Genomic DNA, 14,637 nt, shown 5'->3' with positions numbered 1-14,637 from the left:
TTGAATTCAGAACTTAATTGCATGACACAGATTGTTTAAATTATCATTACAATGAACAATTTGATGTCTTAAGAAGCCTGAATTAGTCAGCAAGATTGTAAGAACTGATTTACTAATGTGCCCCTGAATAAGATACAGACAGGTGTTTTTTTTTTCCTTCCCCCCTCTCTTTATCTATTTTTGGGATGCTGAAGTGTTGTTCCTAATAGAGAAACTATTATATAATATATTATATATAATATATATATTATTTAATATATATATAAAATATAAATATAATATGAAGATATTCCTGAATATAAGGAATATAATTCTGTTGCTTCATAAGAGTGCTAGGATTCCTATATTACTGCAATATTCAAAGCTGACAAATGTAGTTATGCACATTTGTTAGGAGAAGTAGTGAAGTTAACAGAAGATGAAATGATTTTTCGGGAAGAAATTGGCAGATACAGGACAGACTGGGTCTCTTGATTTCGGAGTTCTTTCCTGTAAAGACAGTGCCTCCAACATGCCTTCCATTTGTGTTTCCTTCAGATCACTAAAACTAGGTTTCATATCTATTTCAGTGGTGCATAACAGTATCGCACAGATTAAGGGCAACTATTCACCCACTTTTGGAATTTCACTTTGGAGCTTATTTTACGAATCACTACTTTCTAGGTCTACCATTTGGGCAGTTAGAAAAGACTGGATGCATCTACAGGGCAGGCTGAACCTCTATCAAGTCACCTTCCTGAGTACCTGTCTGTCTCCACTGGAAAGCTAGAGTATGTAAACCTGTACTGAGAGGTTCTTTATACCTTCTCTGAAACTGTTTGCAAGGACTAGGAGAAGCCTGAATACAAATTTGCAAGGAGATTGTGAAATGACAAATTCCTTTTCTTCAGTTAGAATAACTTTAAAAGGACATTTTATGGAATTGGAACCAATGGAAACAAAAGAATGCATTCATTAGGTTAAAATAGAGTGACTGTTGTCACTCTATTATCTCAAGCGATGTTATGTTAATCTAATAGTTGTTTAAATAGCAGTACCATGCCTCCCTTGAAATCTGCTTTTCTGACAAGAACTGTCCCAAATCAGTCTGGAGAGTATTCAAACATACTTCCTTCAACGTCTCGTGACAAAATTATGTTAACCATCCTAGCTGACTCTAGGCAGGATTATCTAGATACAGCTTTCCATAGGCAGGACTACTTACATGATTTTATATAAAGCTGCATAGATAGTGATGGAGATTATTAATCCAAATGGCCTGTGGTACTTAATAGAAAAGCAATATGTGGGGTTATCTGTGTAGGTGCAGCTTTTAGAACAAACATAAACCTGGCTCCTGTTAATATGAGCCTTACGTAAAGTCTTTATGACAGAGTTACTTTAAGTTTTTATGTAGTGTTTAATTACTTCAATAATAAAAAAAGAAGTATCAAGTGACATAAAAGACAATTTCTTCGGTACAAAAGACTCCAGTCATGTAACTTTTGGAAATGGGAACAATGATTGCACAGGTTATGACTATGTTTGGCTTCAGTGGGACAGATTTTTTGGCTCCCATGAAAATGTATGTTTAAATCTGAAGCAGGATTTTAGCCTTTAATACTACTTTCTCATAGTTTCAGGAAAGTCTCTAGATAGATAATACAGCCTTAAAAAACCCCTAAGCACATAGGTAATTTGAGATACTAAAAGACAGCTGAATTCTTTGTGTGCATGGAAGCTTCTATGCTAAATGGTTGGCTAGAGGAGTGGAAAAAGTAGGTGAAGGCAAGAACATCTTAAGTGCTACAGGTCAACACTATTTTGCTGAGTGTATTTTCTGAGAAATGTATGGTTAACCCTTGAGCAAAGTTTATAGATTTGATTTCCTTTTACAGCAAGGGAAATACTAGCTTGTTTTCTCAACTGGAACAAATCCCTGCATTGCTTGTCAGGGCAGTTTTCCTTGAGTACGTGTAGTACAATGCCTTTGTTAAGACTTAGCGGTGGTTCTACTTCTGATTCAAGAGGATTTAACAGTGAAAAATCACTGCCAGTCAAGTTAAGAAAAGGGAGCCCAAGGAAGGGGAAGAAAGAGAGAAGAAGAAAGATACAAGAATGCATGTTTTCATGTGGTGATTCTGGTTGACTGATACAGGAAGGAACAGGCAAATATATTCATTCTTCAAATACACTTTAAATAGTTCATATTCTTTCCCATTAGGCCGAATTTCACGGTAGGTGCACATTAAAAGACATACTTTTATGCCAGTGTTTTGTTTCTTAGATGCTAAAATTAAGCTCTCAGAGTAAGCTAAGGTAGTAACTATTTTGTCTCTGAAAGCCAAGATAACTGTGGAGGGTAAAAAATAACTTAATTGTGGGGATTATAACTCTGTAATATGAAATTAATGCCTAGTTTATTTTTTCTTTCTGAGTTAAAGTATCTCTTTTACAGAGCTTTGTTTATGTGTATGCACACATCATCTGTTGGTAAGCATATATGGTTGGTTGTGTAAGAATCATCTCTATGAATGCACACATGTAGCTTGTCGATTACTGTGATGCCATAAATGGCATTTTAGGAATATTGGAGCTATGGCTCAACACACTGACTGGTACTGATATTCTTTATTTATGTTACTATAACGCATAGAAACCATGCTTAGGAAACTGGATGTGCAAGGTGCTACAGAACAACAAAGATTCCTTCCTCTCAAAATAACTTATCCCGCATTTTTCTTGTTTGCTCCACCACTTGTTGAGGCTCTTCCTGCCACAACTAGACCATGGTTAGTGGTGACAGCATGGATGTTTTCCATCTTGTAGCAGGATGCTCAACATATGATGGACATCCCTCCTGGAATATAGCGTCACTGGAAGGTCCACTGTTACTCTCAGTAGGTACTGTGGATGTTGATTCTGAGGACCCAAGATTCTCCTGATTCCCTCCCCTCCCCTTCTCTCCCCTTCCCTTCCCTTAAAAATTCACTACTGTGGCTAGCTGCAAAGCTTTTCCTGTCTGAAAGGATGTTTAAAATTCTATATCCCATCTTTCCTCTATAACTACTATTCTGTGTGTAACCCCTCTGGAATCTTTCTCACCATCTCAAATAGGAAAAGTGGAATGTCTCTGCCATTTGGTCGTAACTGGACAAATAATAACGTCAAGAGTTCCAGTGTGACTGGACTGTCCACAACAGTGCTGGATATCCTTAAAATACCATGGCCTCATTTGTGTCTTACAGCAGTAAGCCACAAGAGATTTCAGGGAGCTACACGGCAGTAAAACTGCTGTAATACAGTTGAGAAAGAACTGTCAGTTATGCTTTTCCCCCTTTCCTAGGTATTTATTTCTGAACTCCTTTCTTAGCATCTCTTTTTCCTTTGCCCTTCCCATTTCTGAGATCCTGCTTACCTGCATAGCTGATACAAAGCAATCTCTTACTCTAAATGACTACTGAGACCACATGGTAGTGGTTACTGGTACAAGGAGCCCACATTAAAGACACTACTGTATCTGATTTTAAACATACTAGAACAAAAGGTTCTCATTTTATTCCCTCCTAACGCCTAAGTACGTGAATCCAGACTATTAGGTCAGGCAATAATGACACAATGGGCAGGAGGTGATTTGAAAGTCATTTCCCTTTCACTCTGTCATTAGTCTGCTTCTGCGGTTGATGTAATGCCAGTGTTTAAGAAGTAGATCTTGCACATTTTCCTTAGCTAATGACACATCCAAAATCCCCAGCAGTGAATGTACATGCACAGTGAGCACATATAACAGACTGAGGAATTTGGCCATTTATTTCTCTGTGTAAAGAAAAAAGGCTTTCTCAGACTGAAAAAGAAAACTGTTGGATAAATAAACTTCTAATGGGTATACTATGGAAAAGCTTTTTGTTTTTAAACCTGCACAAAGCACAACCTTCCATGCTTTTGGATTCTGTAATCTGAAGTTGCGTGTTTGTTTAAAGGCCTGAATATTCACATCAGAGCTACGAGTTTAAACCTAAGTACCACCATGCTTCTGTGATGCATTTTTAAGGGCTCTAGTGTTGATAGGAAAGATTGACAACTTTTCAGATTGATGGGATAATTTCCTTGGGGCAATAGGAAAGACATCCCTTCCTTTTACTTTGGTGGCTGTATTTTATCCCAGTTCTTCTAGGTGACTGTTCTATTATACGAGTTGATAGCTGAGACTGAATTGCTGTTTTATTCCTGCTTTGCCAAATAAAATTGCATGTGATCAGCTTCCCTGGGAATCCCTGTATAGCTGTAGTCCACCAACAATTCTGCAGTTTCAAAAGCTGATGACAGACTTGCCTGTGAGCAGAAACAACTAAGTACCTAAGTCCTGACTGTAGGTGTTTACTGGGGAGTGAACTGTACTGCTTTTCAGAAGATCCTGAAAAGGTTCTCTTTTTCTAGTTTGATGCGTGTTGATGTATGGTTGAAAGTAATAGTATTGTACAGGTTTTTCAAGATGGTTCCAAAAGATACGTGTTTTCTTTATAGTGTATATGTTGTGTATTCACTAATTGACATATAGAAACAGTACTATTACTGCTGTTTCAGCTTTACTAAAAGGTATGTTGGGTTTATAGAAGGCCAGAGGTGGGGGAAGGAAGCGGAACAAAATTAAAATAAAAAGAGTAAAACGAAGTAACACAGTAAAGCATGTTATCAATATTGAAATTCTTTTTGGACTTTGATAAATATTCCATATAATGAATTTAAGAAATAGAACTCTGCGCACTATGTGACAGTATCACCAGCTGCTTGGTGATGTAATGAATTGATTGTATCACAAAAGCGCTTTGCTAATTACATGGAAAACAGTCTTGTGAGCAGGGTTCAGAGGGTTAATCTGCTTGTTGTTGAGTGCAGTGGTATATGCTTGTATGTTCAATCCTTCCATGAGAAGCAAGGATTGTGATCTGAACGGCACTTATGGACACTTTGCTCTCTATATAGTATAATGGGGACCTCCTACTCAGGAATTTTAGGCTCAGGAAGTAATCTCAGGCTTACTTTCTCAGGGTCAAGCTTCAACAAGCTATGCTTCAATCAGAACAGATGCTTGTGAAGATACTACCCTCTTCTCTGTGACAGTTTTTCTCCTTTTGCCAAGGGTTATTCTCCCTCTAATTCTTGAGGCTCACAGACAATTTCCTAATAAGCTGCTGACAAAATCTGAGGAGCTGATCCAACCCCCTTATTTAAATATAAACCTATCCTTCCTAGCTGGTGTTGTCACCAGATTAGGGAGTACTCATTTTAAGTACTCCATCAACTGGTTTATGAGGATGATTCCTAGTAGATGGAGGTGAGCAACTGTGATGGCACAGTCTTTAACTGACAGAGCTTGACTTGGAGGCAAGAGCTGATCTACAGCTCCCAGGATACACACAAATGCTAGATGAAGAACTGTACACCGTGGAAGATCCTCTCAAATCTTAATAACATTTAATGCTGCGTGCTTAAGCTTTTCACTGCCCTCTGCATAATTTCAGGCTGTAAGCATAAAATCATTGATGATAAAAACACTACTCCAACAACTTACTTTAAGCAATAGAAAGGGATTTAAATTCCAGCATGTCACGATTTTCAGTTTCCATAGCTAAGAATAACTTTGACAAGGGCTGTTTTCACAGACAGCTCAAAAGGTGGAATATAACTTTATTTTCTTATTTTTTATGCTGAAATTACTAATTTGTAACATGATAGAAATGGAAATTTTAACCTGTCTGTATACTAGTTTTGCATTATGATTTATCATGAAAATTCCAAACTTCCACCCCAATGGAAAACAATTTCAAAACATCTGCTTAGCATTCACTGAGGCATTTTTAGTCTAGGAGTACCATATTGCATGGCAGAAGTTTGGACTATAGCTTTTGTTTGGGTCAAAAAAAAAAGCCCAGTCAACAGCTCCTTTCCCGTTTCATCACAACTACAAGTAGTAGCAGGCTCTATTGCATGCTAGTAATATGCATTCATAAATACACAGAGTAGCAATGACGCTGGTGACTACCAGCATTTTGACTCAGAAAATATTTTGTCAGTTTTTGTCCTTGAAGAAACAGAAATTTAGCAGAAGGTCAAAATTTTCACTGGGAATTTGTGTGCATGAGTGTGGGGGAATGCAGATGTGGCCTCTAAACATATGTGGGGAGATGATGGCCATACATTTTTTATTAGCGACAGTTTGATAGCTGTAGTGCTGTAGTACACTGCACTTGCCTGTTGTTAAAAAAACAAGTTTAAGTGACTTAATGCCACTTACCAAAAGGTTTTCAGGTTGTTGAAATAATAATGTGAAAGTAAATTGTACTATTTATATATATATATATATAAAAAATAAAAAAAAGTGACAATCCCTATGTCTCTTGAAAACATCAAAAAAAGAAAACAACGTTCGCATTTGATAGATCTATTTGCATTTTTAATCAGCTTCCTTAAACAGCATGACAAATTGTCCAAGGACACACAAGGTAATCATTGGATAGGTTATATGATTGAGATAAGCTTTAAAGATGTTTCTTACTAGTGCTTTAATAAAAGAGCATGCAATAAGCGAACTACACTTCCTTCTTGGTACCTGTTCTTTTTATTATGTGTGGGTTTCATATGAAATAGATGAATTTTTCTTGGCCAAAATAAAATAAAATTAAAATACTGAATGGAAACCCATAAACTGTAAAGTTAAAAGTAACACATTTAAGATGAGAAAGAATAATGGTAACTAATATCTAAAAGCCTGATATTTTGATTCATGCTTTATGGCTCAAGGGTGTAGTGCTTTAAATGACTATTGCCTTCAGTGGGCACCACAGGTTCTTGGATCCTTCCAAGAAATTCTAAAATATATTAGGATGAAACAGACTGAATGAATGAAACTGTTTTCTAACCTATGGGCTAAATGTTTAGATGTTAGTATCACAAAAGCAGAAAGTTAGAAATAAGAACAAGAAGTAACTCATGTGGAGTGCCTCTATTGTGCACATATATAGAAAGAAAAAGAATAAAGATGATACATATCTGTTTTTATATATACACACAGCCTGATATATATATTATACGTTACCTATAGATTAGTCAGAAAAGGATTATTTTTTTTATACACAAGTACTTTTTTCATGTGCTTATTTATCTGCATGTTCAGATGTGACTTCCTGATGCAAATGCTAACTGCCTATGGAAATCTGTCAGCTTTTGAATTCCATCTAGCTCTGTCACTGCCTTGTGCTTTATTACTAGGTAGCAGTGCTATTCTGGACAGTATGAGACTGAAGGAAATGGTACACCTGATCTAATTGCATAGTCATTCTGTGTAGATTTTCTGTTGGTACTGATCTTCTAACAGGTCTTGCTGCTGTTCAGCAAAACCAGCACATGATAAAGGTGCTTCGGCACTCGTCTGAAACATTTCTCTGTCTGTGAAGTATATATAAAGTGACAGGTGTTAGTGTCTTGCTGGATGACACTCTGCTCTCAGCTTCATCTGTGAAGAGCAAATCAGTCTTTCCAAGGAAAAATAATGAATTTTTCCTTTAGGCAATTTCTGATTTGTGTGTGCTTCTGTAACTACTGCAAATGATATGTTGGGTTTGTGTTTTTGAGCTCTTAACTACTGTAACATGTTCAAAGCAAACCTGTGACTATTTGACTCTATTTTACTCAGTTGTCATTGTATTTTTTTCTTATTAGCTCTGAATAACAGCTTTGCATTTAGAAAAAATATATATTTACATATATTAAAAAGAGCTTGTTGCCACTCACTACTTAGTTTATGCACTTTATAGAAGGGCAGAAAATAACATATACTTCTGTGCAGTGTAAGTTGGTGAAAGGTTTTCATGTGATACAGGCAAGATGCAAGACCATCAAAACTGATGTGTTCCCATTAAATCTTCCATAACCACACTTAATATGTTTTCTCAGCGAAAAAAGCAAACCACATGCCTAGTTCTAATATCTGCTGATTAGATTAGGAATTAAGAGCATAAGAACCTGAGGTCTTGCCTAAATTCAGGTTTTGTATGTCCTCCCATGCATGTTAACTGTAGCCCTTCTGAATTCTCCATTATAAACTCATAAGCTTTCATGCTCCATGGATCTGACCTGAATCCTGCTCTACTTAATGGACTATGATCAATTCTGTAGAGTGCTTGTGTTGCATGAGTGCTGGAACTCCACTGTAAAGCAGGTAGCGGGTTGTGACAAGCATGGATCTGGAGACTAAATGGTGTTGACACCTGCTCTCTACACTGTGCATGTTTCAGAGGGTTTTACTTTGGATTAGCTCTATCTTGCCTCCATGAAATTAGAGGATGGAGCGTACTAGGCTCACTCCTGAAACTCATTTGTTTACTTTCATCTGAAGTGTATTGCCAGTAGCTCTCAATCTGTCTCTCTGTTCTAACTTCTGGTCTTTTTGCAGAATTGCTACTATGTTCTTCTGTGTACAATGATGTGTTGACTAAAACGGCCAAGTCTGCAAATATTTCTGGCAAGTAATTAGTGACAGCAGTATGTGATACCTTCTATTTGTATCATGTAGAATAGAGGTCTGAAAGTAATTTATCCTCTTAGATGTTGCTAGTTACAAAACGGGTATGTTACAAGGAAGGTTCCAAGAGTTAAAACTGTTGCTCGTTACGTTTACTTGTGCAATTCAAGCTAAAAGTAGGAACAGAAAAAGCTGAGATGGCTACATCACCAAGTTTGCTGAGATTACAACACACTTTTCAGCAGAGCTCCTCCAACTCACCATTCAACTTATTTGCAACAAATCTGGTTCTAAACCCAAATGGCTAAAACTCTCTGCACTGTTTACAAAAGTTGCCCTGTCTCTTTTAAACACACTAGGTATCTCTGACTTGACAGTAAATCTTACCTCTCCCCTGCCCAAATATTATTGCAATTGGCTGGAAGTTTGTTTGTGTATTCACATTAACATTTGCAAATGGAGTGGGCCTGGCCAGCAGTGCTGCTCCACAGAGCTGCCAGTGTCTAGTTGTTTCCACCAATGGTGACTGCCTTTGAGGCTTTTTTTTCCTTTTCTTTTCTTTCTTCTTGCACCTCAACTGGCTATCCAGAGCAGCAGTCTTCACAATACATTAGATTAATGCATTTTGAACTCGACCAAGTCTTCCATTCCCACTACTGCTAGTATTTGTCTACCATTCTACTTGAAAACAGCATGCACTATAAATGATTTAGACATATGAATAAATAAACCTCTAAATATCCATATCCTTGCAACAGCAAAGACAGATCAAATCTAATGTTTAGAACTGTATATTGCTACCAATTTGGTGAGCAAATGCGTTCACATTAGTAGGATGTTGTGTCATGACTTAGGAAAGTGAAGGGTAACTCACTTGAGCATGTTAATTTGATGGACATGTAGTCTCTGCCACAGTCCTTCTTATAGTGACAGCGCAGCCAGTTTAAGAGACAGAGTCCGTCACCACACTGTAGTTCTTCTTTCTTACAAGGCAGAATGTGCTGTTCATCTGAAAGGAGGAGAAACAACAGATAAATTTGTGTAACAAGCAACTCCATCCTAAGCAACAAAGCCACAGTCTCCTGAAAGTCAATCTTTCTGCTTTTGAAAGCCCTGTGTGGATCATAACACTCTTTCCTCTTTGTCAGGTGTGAAAAGGGTCTCAGACTCAGACAAATATTTCCTATACTGCTGTTGCTGATCATTTAAATAGTGTTTGAGACAGATGAGGTCTAGGTGAAGCATACCAAAGAAATTACAAGGGTACCATGTCTCTGAGGCACCTAGCCTACTGACTTACATGCTTTAACATCCAAAACCAAATAATCCACCTTTGCCCCAGCTTAACACACAAAGTGGATAAATGAGGGGGAAAAAAGAGATCTGCTATCTTGCATAAACCTGAAGGACTGGATTAAGGGCTTCTTAGCTGTAAGTATAACTCACAATCCCTTTCCAGTTTGACAATTAAGCGTAGGAACTCAGTCTGATAGAGCGGGGAAGGATTTTTTGAATCATCTTAGTAAAGCCTTGGGTAAATTTATGGAGACATGAACTTAGATTTGGTTTGCAGAGACATTAAATCCTATACAGTAGGGTCTGCAGCTCTGCATGAAGCCGAATCTTTGACTAGCTCCTCAGTTGAAAGATTGAAGATGCTTCCCAGGCCTACTGTTGATTCTTGGGGGCTGAGTAGAAAACTGAATCACACATCTCTGCCTAGAAAGAAGGAAAAGGAGTAATTTTTATCTTGCCTTTTGATAGTGTACTGTGGTTTCTTTTATCTTTATGCATACACACATGCATGAACAGGAATTTCCAACTCTCAAAGGAGAGATGATACCAGTCTAAGCCCTGTAACAAGAAAAGTAGGCTTTCAGGCCATGCTTCTATGCTTCTGTGCAAAACATATTTGCACAAGAAATGAGAGTGCTGGTTGGGAGAGTCATCACTTCTTAAATCTGAACAGGATCACCCTTCCTAGTGCAGCAGTGCTGCGGGTACGCCTGGGGAGAGCATGGTCACTGCAAATGCAATGCCAGCAAGCAACAGGTGTTTAGCTTTCACTGGCTACTCAAAACAGCTGTTTTGTTTGATGTCCATAAACATTCAAACAGCAGCTGCATAATACAAAATTTTAAAAGGAGTTGGGGAATCTTTATGCAAGGAAGAGTATATCTTGACTTTTTTTTTGGACACATTAACTGCACAATACAAAATATCCCATGGAATGCCAATTAGCAACCATACCATCTAAAACACACAGCAAATAATTGAAAAAGAACTTGTTATATAAATGTATTTCAGTTTGTTAGGTTAAAAATCTTTTAACATACTGTAAGGAACAAACAAATTCATGGGGATCAGGAAGTCAGAAAGCTACCTAGGAAAAGAGGGGAAAAAACCTCCTACGTTATTCAAAGATGGGATTATTTTATAAATTTTTTTTCCACATTTCATCAGTAGTGCTATTGAAACTGGTCTTGTTTTGATGGTAGATAAAAGGAAACCATATTCTGCCAAGTGCATCTGAGTGTGCAAATGGATACACTGACATAATTTGGTTGCATGGTTTTGTAGGGCCTTCCAATAATGAGAAAGAGAAAGAAGTAAAACAGACAAAAAGTAGTTCATTAGTAACAAAATAAAAAGATTTAAAGTTTGGCAAGGAAGACCTTTGTGCAGAAAGACTCTGGAATTCAGCTTTAAATTTCATTAGAGTGTTAGAGCTGTTACTCTAGAGTGTTCAGGTTACTTTATGTGAACAATCTAAAACATTACAGATACAGGCAAATAGAAGTTCAAGCCCAACTTGAAAAATACTAGGCCTTGAAAGGCTAGTGTGGTGTGCAAATTGGTACCCAACAGAAGACAGGCAGTTCTGCTACATCACATTTTTGTTTGCTCTCCAGTTGTCCTGGTTTCAGCTGGTATTTTTAATTTGAAACCATTTTGTTGTCCTTCGTAGCTGTGAAATCATGCAGTTTGGAGTAATTGTTCATGGTTTCCAATTCTCCACATAGCTGCTCCAGTAGAAGATGTCAGTACCCCCAAATGCATTAATAAATACCACCAGCACTGACAACATTCTGTTAAAGTAAATCTTATGATTGTACGCTTGTACCTGTCAGCTCTGCAGTCTAGAAGCCAATAATCAGATCATGTCAATTTGTACTTTCAGAACAACTTGCAGTACGTTTCCCAAATGACTACTGTATTTCTGGTAGGCATCTCAGACAATTTTGGGGTAAAATGGCATAGAATTGCCAGTGCTTAAAGTTGTGGGGATTCTGGTCCGATTACTTTTTTTTTTGTTGTTGTTGTTGTTTGTTAGTTTTGGTTTGGTGGTTTGTTTTTTTTTTGAGTTAAAATCTTACAGAAGAAGCAGTTAAGCAATAATTACTTTGTGGTACCAGATGTAGTCATTGTGTAAAAGGGAACAACTTTTGTTAACTTTAGACTGGTTACACAGTCATTGCAAATATCAAAACATAATTGACTGGAAGAAAATTATGCAAAAGGAAAAAATAATATATTAGCAAATTTATTGGAATCAGTGGTCCTGGCATGCATCTCACTTACTTGTATCTTCCATAAAGTCTGTTTAGTTTGGAATCTAGTTTGAAGTTGCCCTAATTATTTTAAACATCTTTGGACTTGCTCCAGTCTACACCCTTTCTTTCTGTTCACTGTTCCTGTTTTTACTAGCTCAAACCAATTCTCTATCACTGGCTACGATTTCACTACTTTTTGGATAGAAGAAAGTTTTCTACAGTTCCTGCAAAATAAAATTCCTGGTTTACTTTTCACCGCTTTACTGGCTCTACTTCAAAGGTCACTTAAATGCCTCTTCTTTCTTGTCCAGAAAGTAATAATATGCTTTCTGTTTCTGCTAGTTGTTGTTGAACTACTAAGTCACTTTATTTTTATTTTATTTTAATGAAAATGCTAGAAAACCGTTGCGATGTTTTATTATCTTTAGGGAGGACCATTAAGATTGCAAGCTGTAAGAAATTATATGGGCAGATCCAATTTTTTTTTTGACTTAAAAGCAGTGGGGGACAATGATAGTTAAAAAAAAGGGGTGTGCAAACCTATCCCATAAAGCTGTATTTCCTGGGAAATTTTCCCAGGTATAGTGAAAGTAAATTGTCTTTTGTGAATCCTGATGATACAAGTCTTTCATCTGTTCTCAAGGTGAGCTGCAAAATAACCAAGAAACCCACGAAGACTGAAAATATGTAAATGTTTTTTTGAGGAAGAAACTGAGGCACAGGCCTATAGTCATGCAGGAGGCAGAGACAGAAGTAGGCATCGGATTCAGTTTGGTACTGACTGAACAAATAACAATGTTTAAATTCTATGCAATGAAAATTCTTTTGAGACAGATAGTTTCATTTGTGACAAGATGCATTACTTTCCAAGATTATGTTTCTATCTCAATAGAGATTAGCAGAAAGTGTTTTGTCTTTAAAGTGTGTTTTACCCTGAAGTAAAATTTATTTGAAAACAGTTTTTTTCCGCAGATGCCAGGGAGCTAATAAAGTCTGTTTCAGAGAAACACTTCCCAGTTCTAAGCCCACCTGTTCCCAACACGAGTGTGCCATGCAATGGCATGTTGATTGTTTTCAAGGTTTGTATTCTAAATCAGCATGCCTTTGAATGGATTTATGAAGTGAAAATGAGTAATTTAAGAATATTAAAATGATCATATCAAATTTAGGTTAAGATGCAATATTATGAAAATGTGATGCATAAAATTAATCCACAAGTTGAAAATTAACCTGCACCATTAAACTACACGTGATAGTTTAGAGCTACTGTATATTATCCAAATTTGTATTTTCCTATGTTGGTAATATCACTTTTTTTTTTTTTAATTCAAATGACCTTTGAGTTATATATATCTGTTAAAGTGGGTACGCAGTTCTTGTATCAACCACCGAGTCTGATAATGCCCTGATATCATCCACCAGCAGGGACTACTCTCTGCAGCGTAACCCTTTGCACTTTGTCAAAAACTTATTCCTCGTTCTTGCTTGCAGCTTGGCTTTGAAACCTTTGTAGCCAGCTGTGGGAAGATAGTCATGGTGAAGGAGCCTCCAGTGACACAGGGATGATTTAATAACTCTTGTGCTTGGCAAGAGGATGAGAGAATAAGCAACACATGGCACATGCTAGTTTGATGCTTAATGCTGTGTTGTGCTTGTATGAGTTAGATGAGCATGACACAGAATACTGTGCAAAACACAATTTAAGGAAGACAGATTCTTATCTGTCTGGTGACTTCTTGTGCCCCTCAGTTCCTTAGTTGCGTTGATGGCAACTAAAGGAATTTACAGTAACCTTAAATCAGAGGACAGACAGAATATGTCATTTCCATACTATTAAGGTACCTTAATACTTTTATACCTTAATACTTAATACCTTTAGCCCTGCATTTTACCATGCTGTTCTTGGCTGTATTTGGGAATCATAGTTTTGTGTTTGAAAATCTGGGAAAAATTTCTTATTTTCTACCTCTATAGATGCTCTAGCACTCCTGAAGTATGATCTTATGTCTCCAGCTTTGTGAAAATTTCCAATTTACAGCTTCCTTCATCAGTAGAAACTTTTTTTTTTAATCAGAAGCAGAGATGTAGCTCTGAAAGCTCTGAACTAGCTTTTATTCCTTCTTTTTTTTTCCCTCTTTTTTTTCTTTTCTTTATCTTTTAGACTACTATCAGGTTTCTAGACACCTTTCAGGTTGGCTAACAGGATTGAGTTGCAAAAGAACAGTTTCTACTCATGTTTCCATTTAGGATTGTGCTGTTCTAAAAGCAAAGTCTTTTCTAAAAGTGTCTGTATATACAAAACCTTTGTTGGGGTATTCTGCTTTTGTGCTCTCCTTGAACACTGGGACAGTTTCTGATTGGACTGATGCTAAGAAAGTACTATACAGCGCACAGTCCAGCACACAAACAATAGCACGAATACATTTTAACTGGTTTTTTCAATCTGTTATTGAATGTCCCATATTCTTTCTAAAGGAACATTTGATTCCACGAATGTGTTTAGTGTGAGGAGTGTGATTATTAGCATAGTTTAACATACTCTTCAAATGATGCATAAAAGTAATCCCAAATAGCCATTCTTTG

The 14,637-nt window shown here is 37.0% G+C and overlaps 1 protein-coding gene across 2 annotated transcripts in view; it reads right to left on the bottom strand.

The window, feature by feature from the left end:
• BEAN1 (brain expressed associated with NEDD4 1) overlaps positions 1-14,637 on the bottom strand; it is a 61,332-nt gene that overhangs the window by 38,312 nt on the left and 8,383 nt on the right. For both annotated transcript variants that reach the window (XM_040615083.1, XM_040615084.1), the window contains one exon: positions 9,375-9,509. In XM_040615083.1, the coding sequence (XP_040471017.1) occupies positions 9,375-9,509 (135 nt within the window). The remainder of the gene's footprint in view (positions 1-9,374; positions 9,510-14,637) is intronic.

This window comes from Falco naumanni, chromosome 15 (assembly GCF_017639655.2).
Source record: "Falco naumanni isolate bFalNau1 chromosome 15, bFalNau1.pat, whole genome shotgun sequence".
In the NCBI taxonomy this organism is placed as follows: Eukaryota; Metazoa; Chordata; class Aves; order Falconiformes; family Falconidae; genus Falco; species Falco naumanni.
This window is presented reverse-complemented; position numbering and strand designations above follow the sequence as displayed.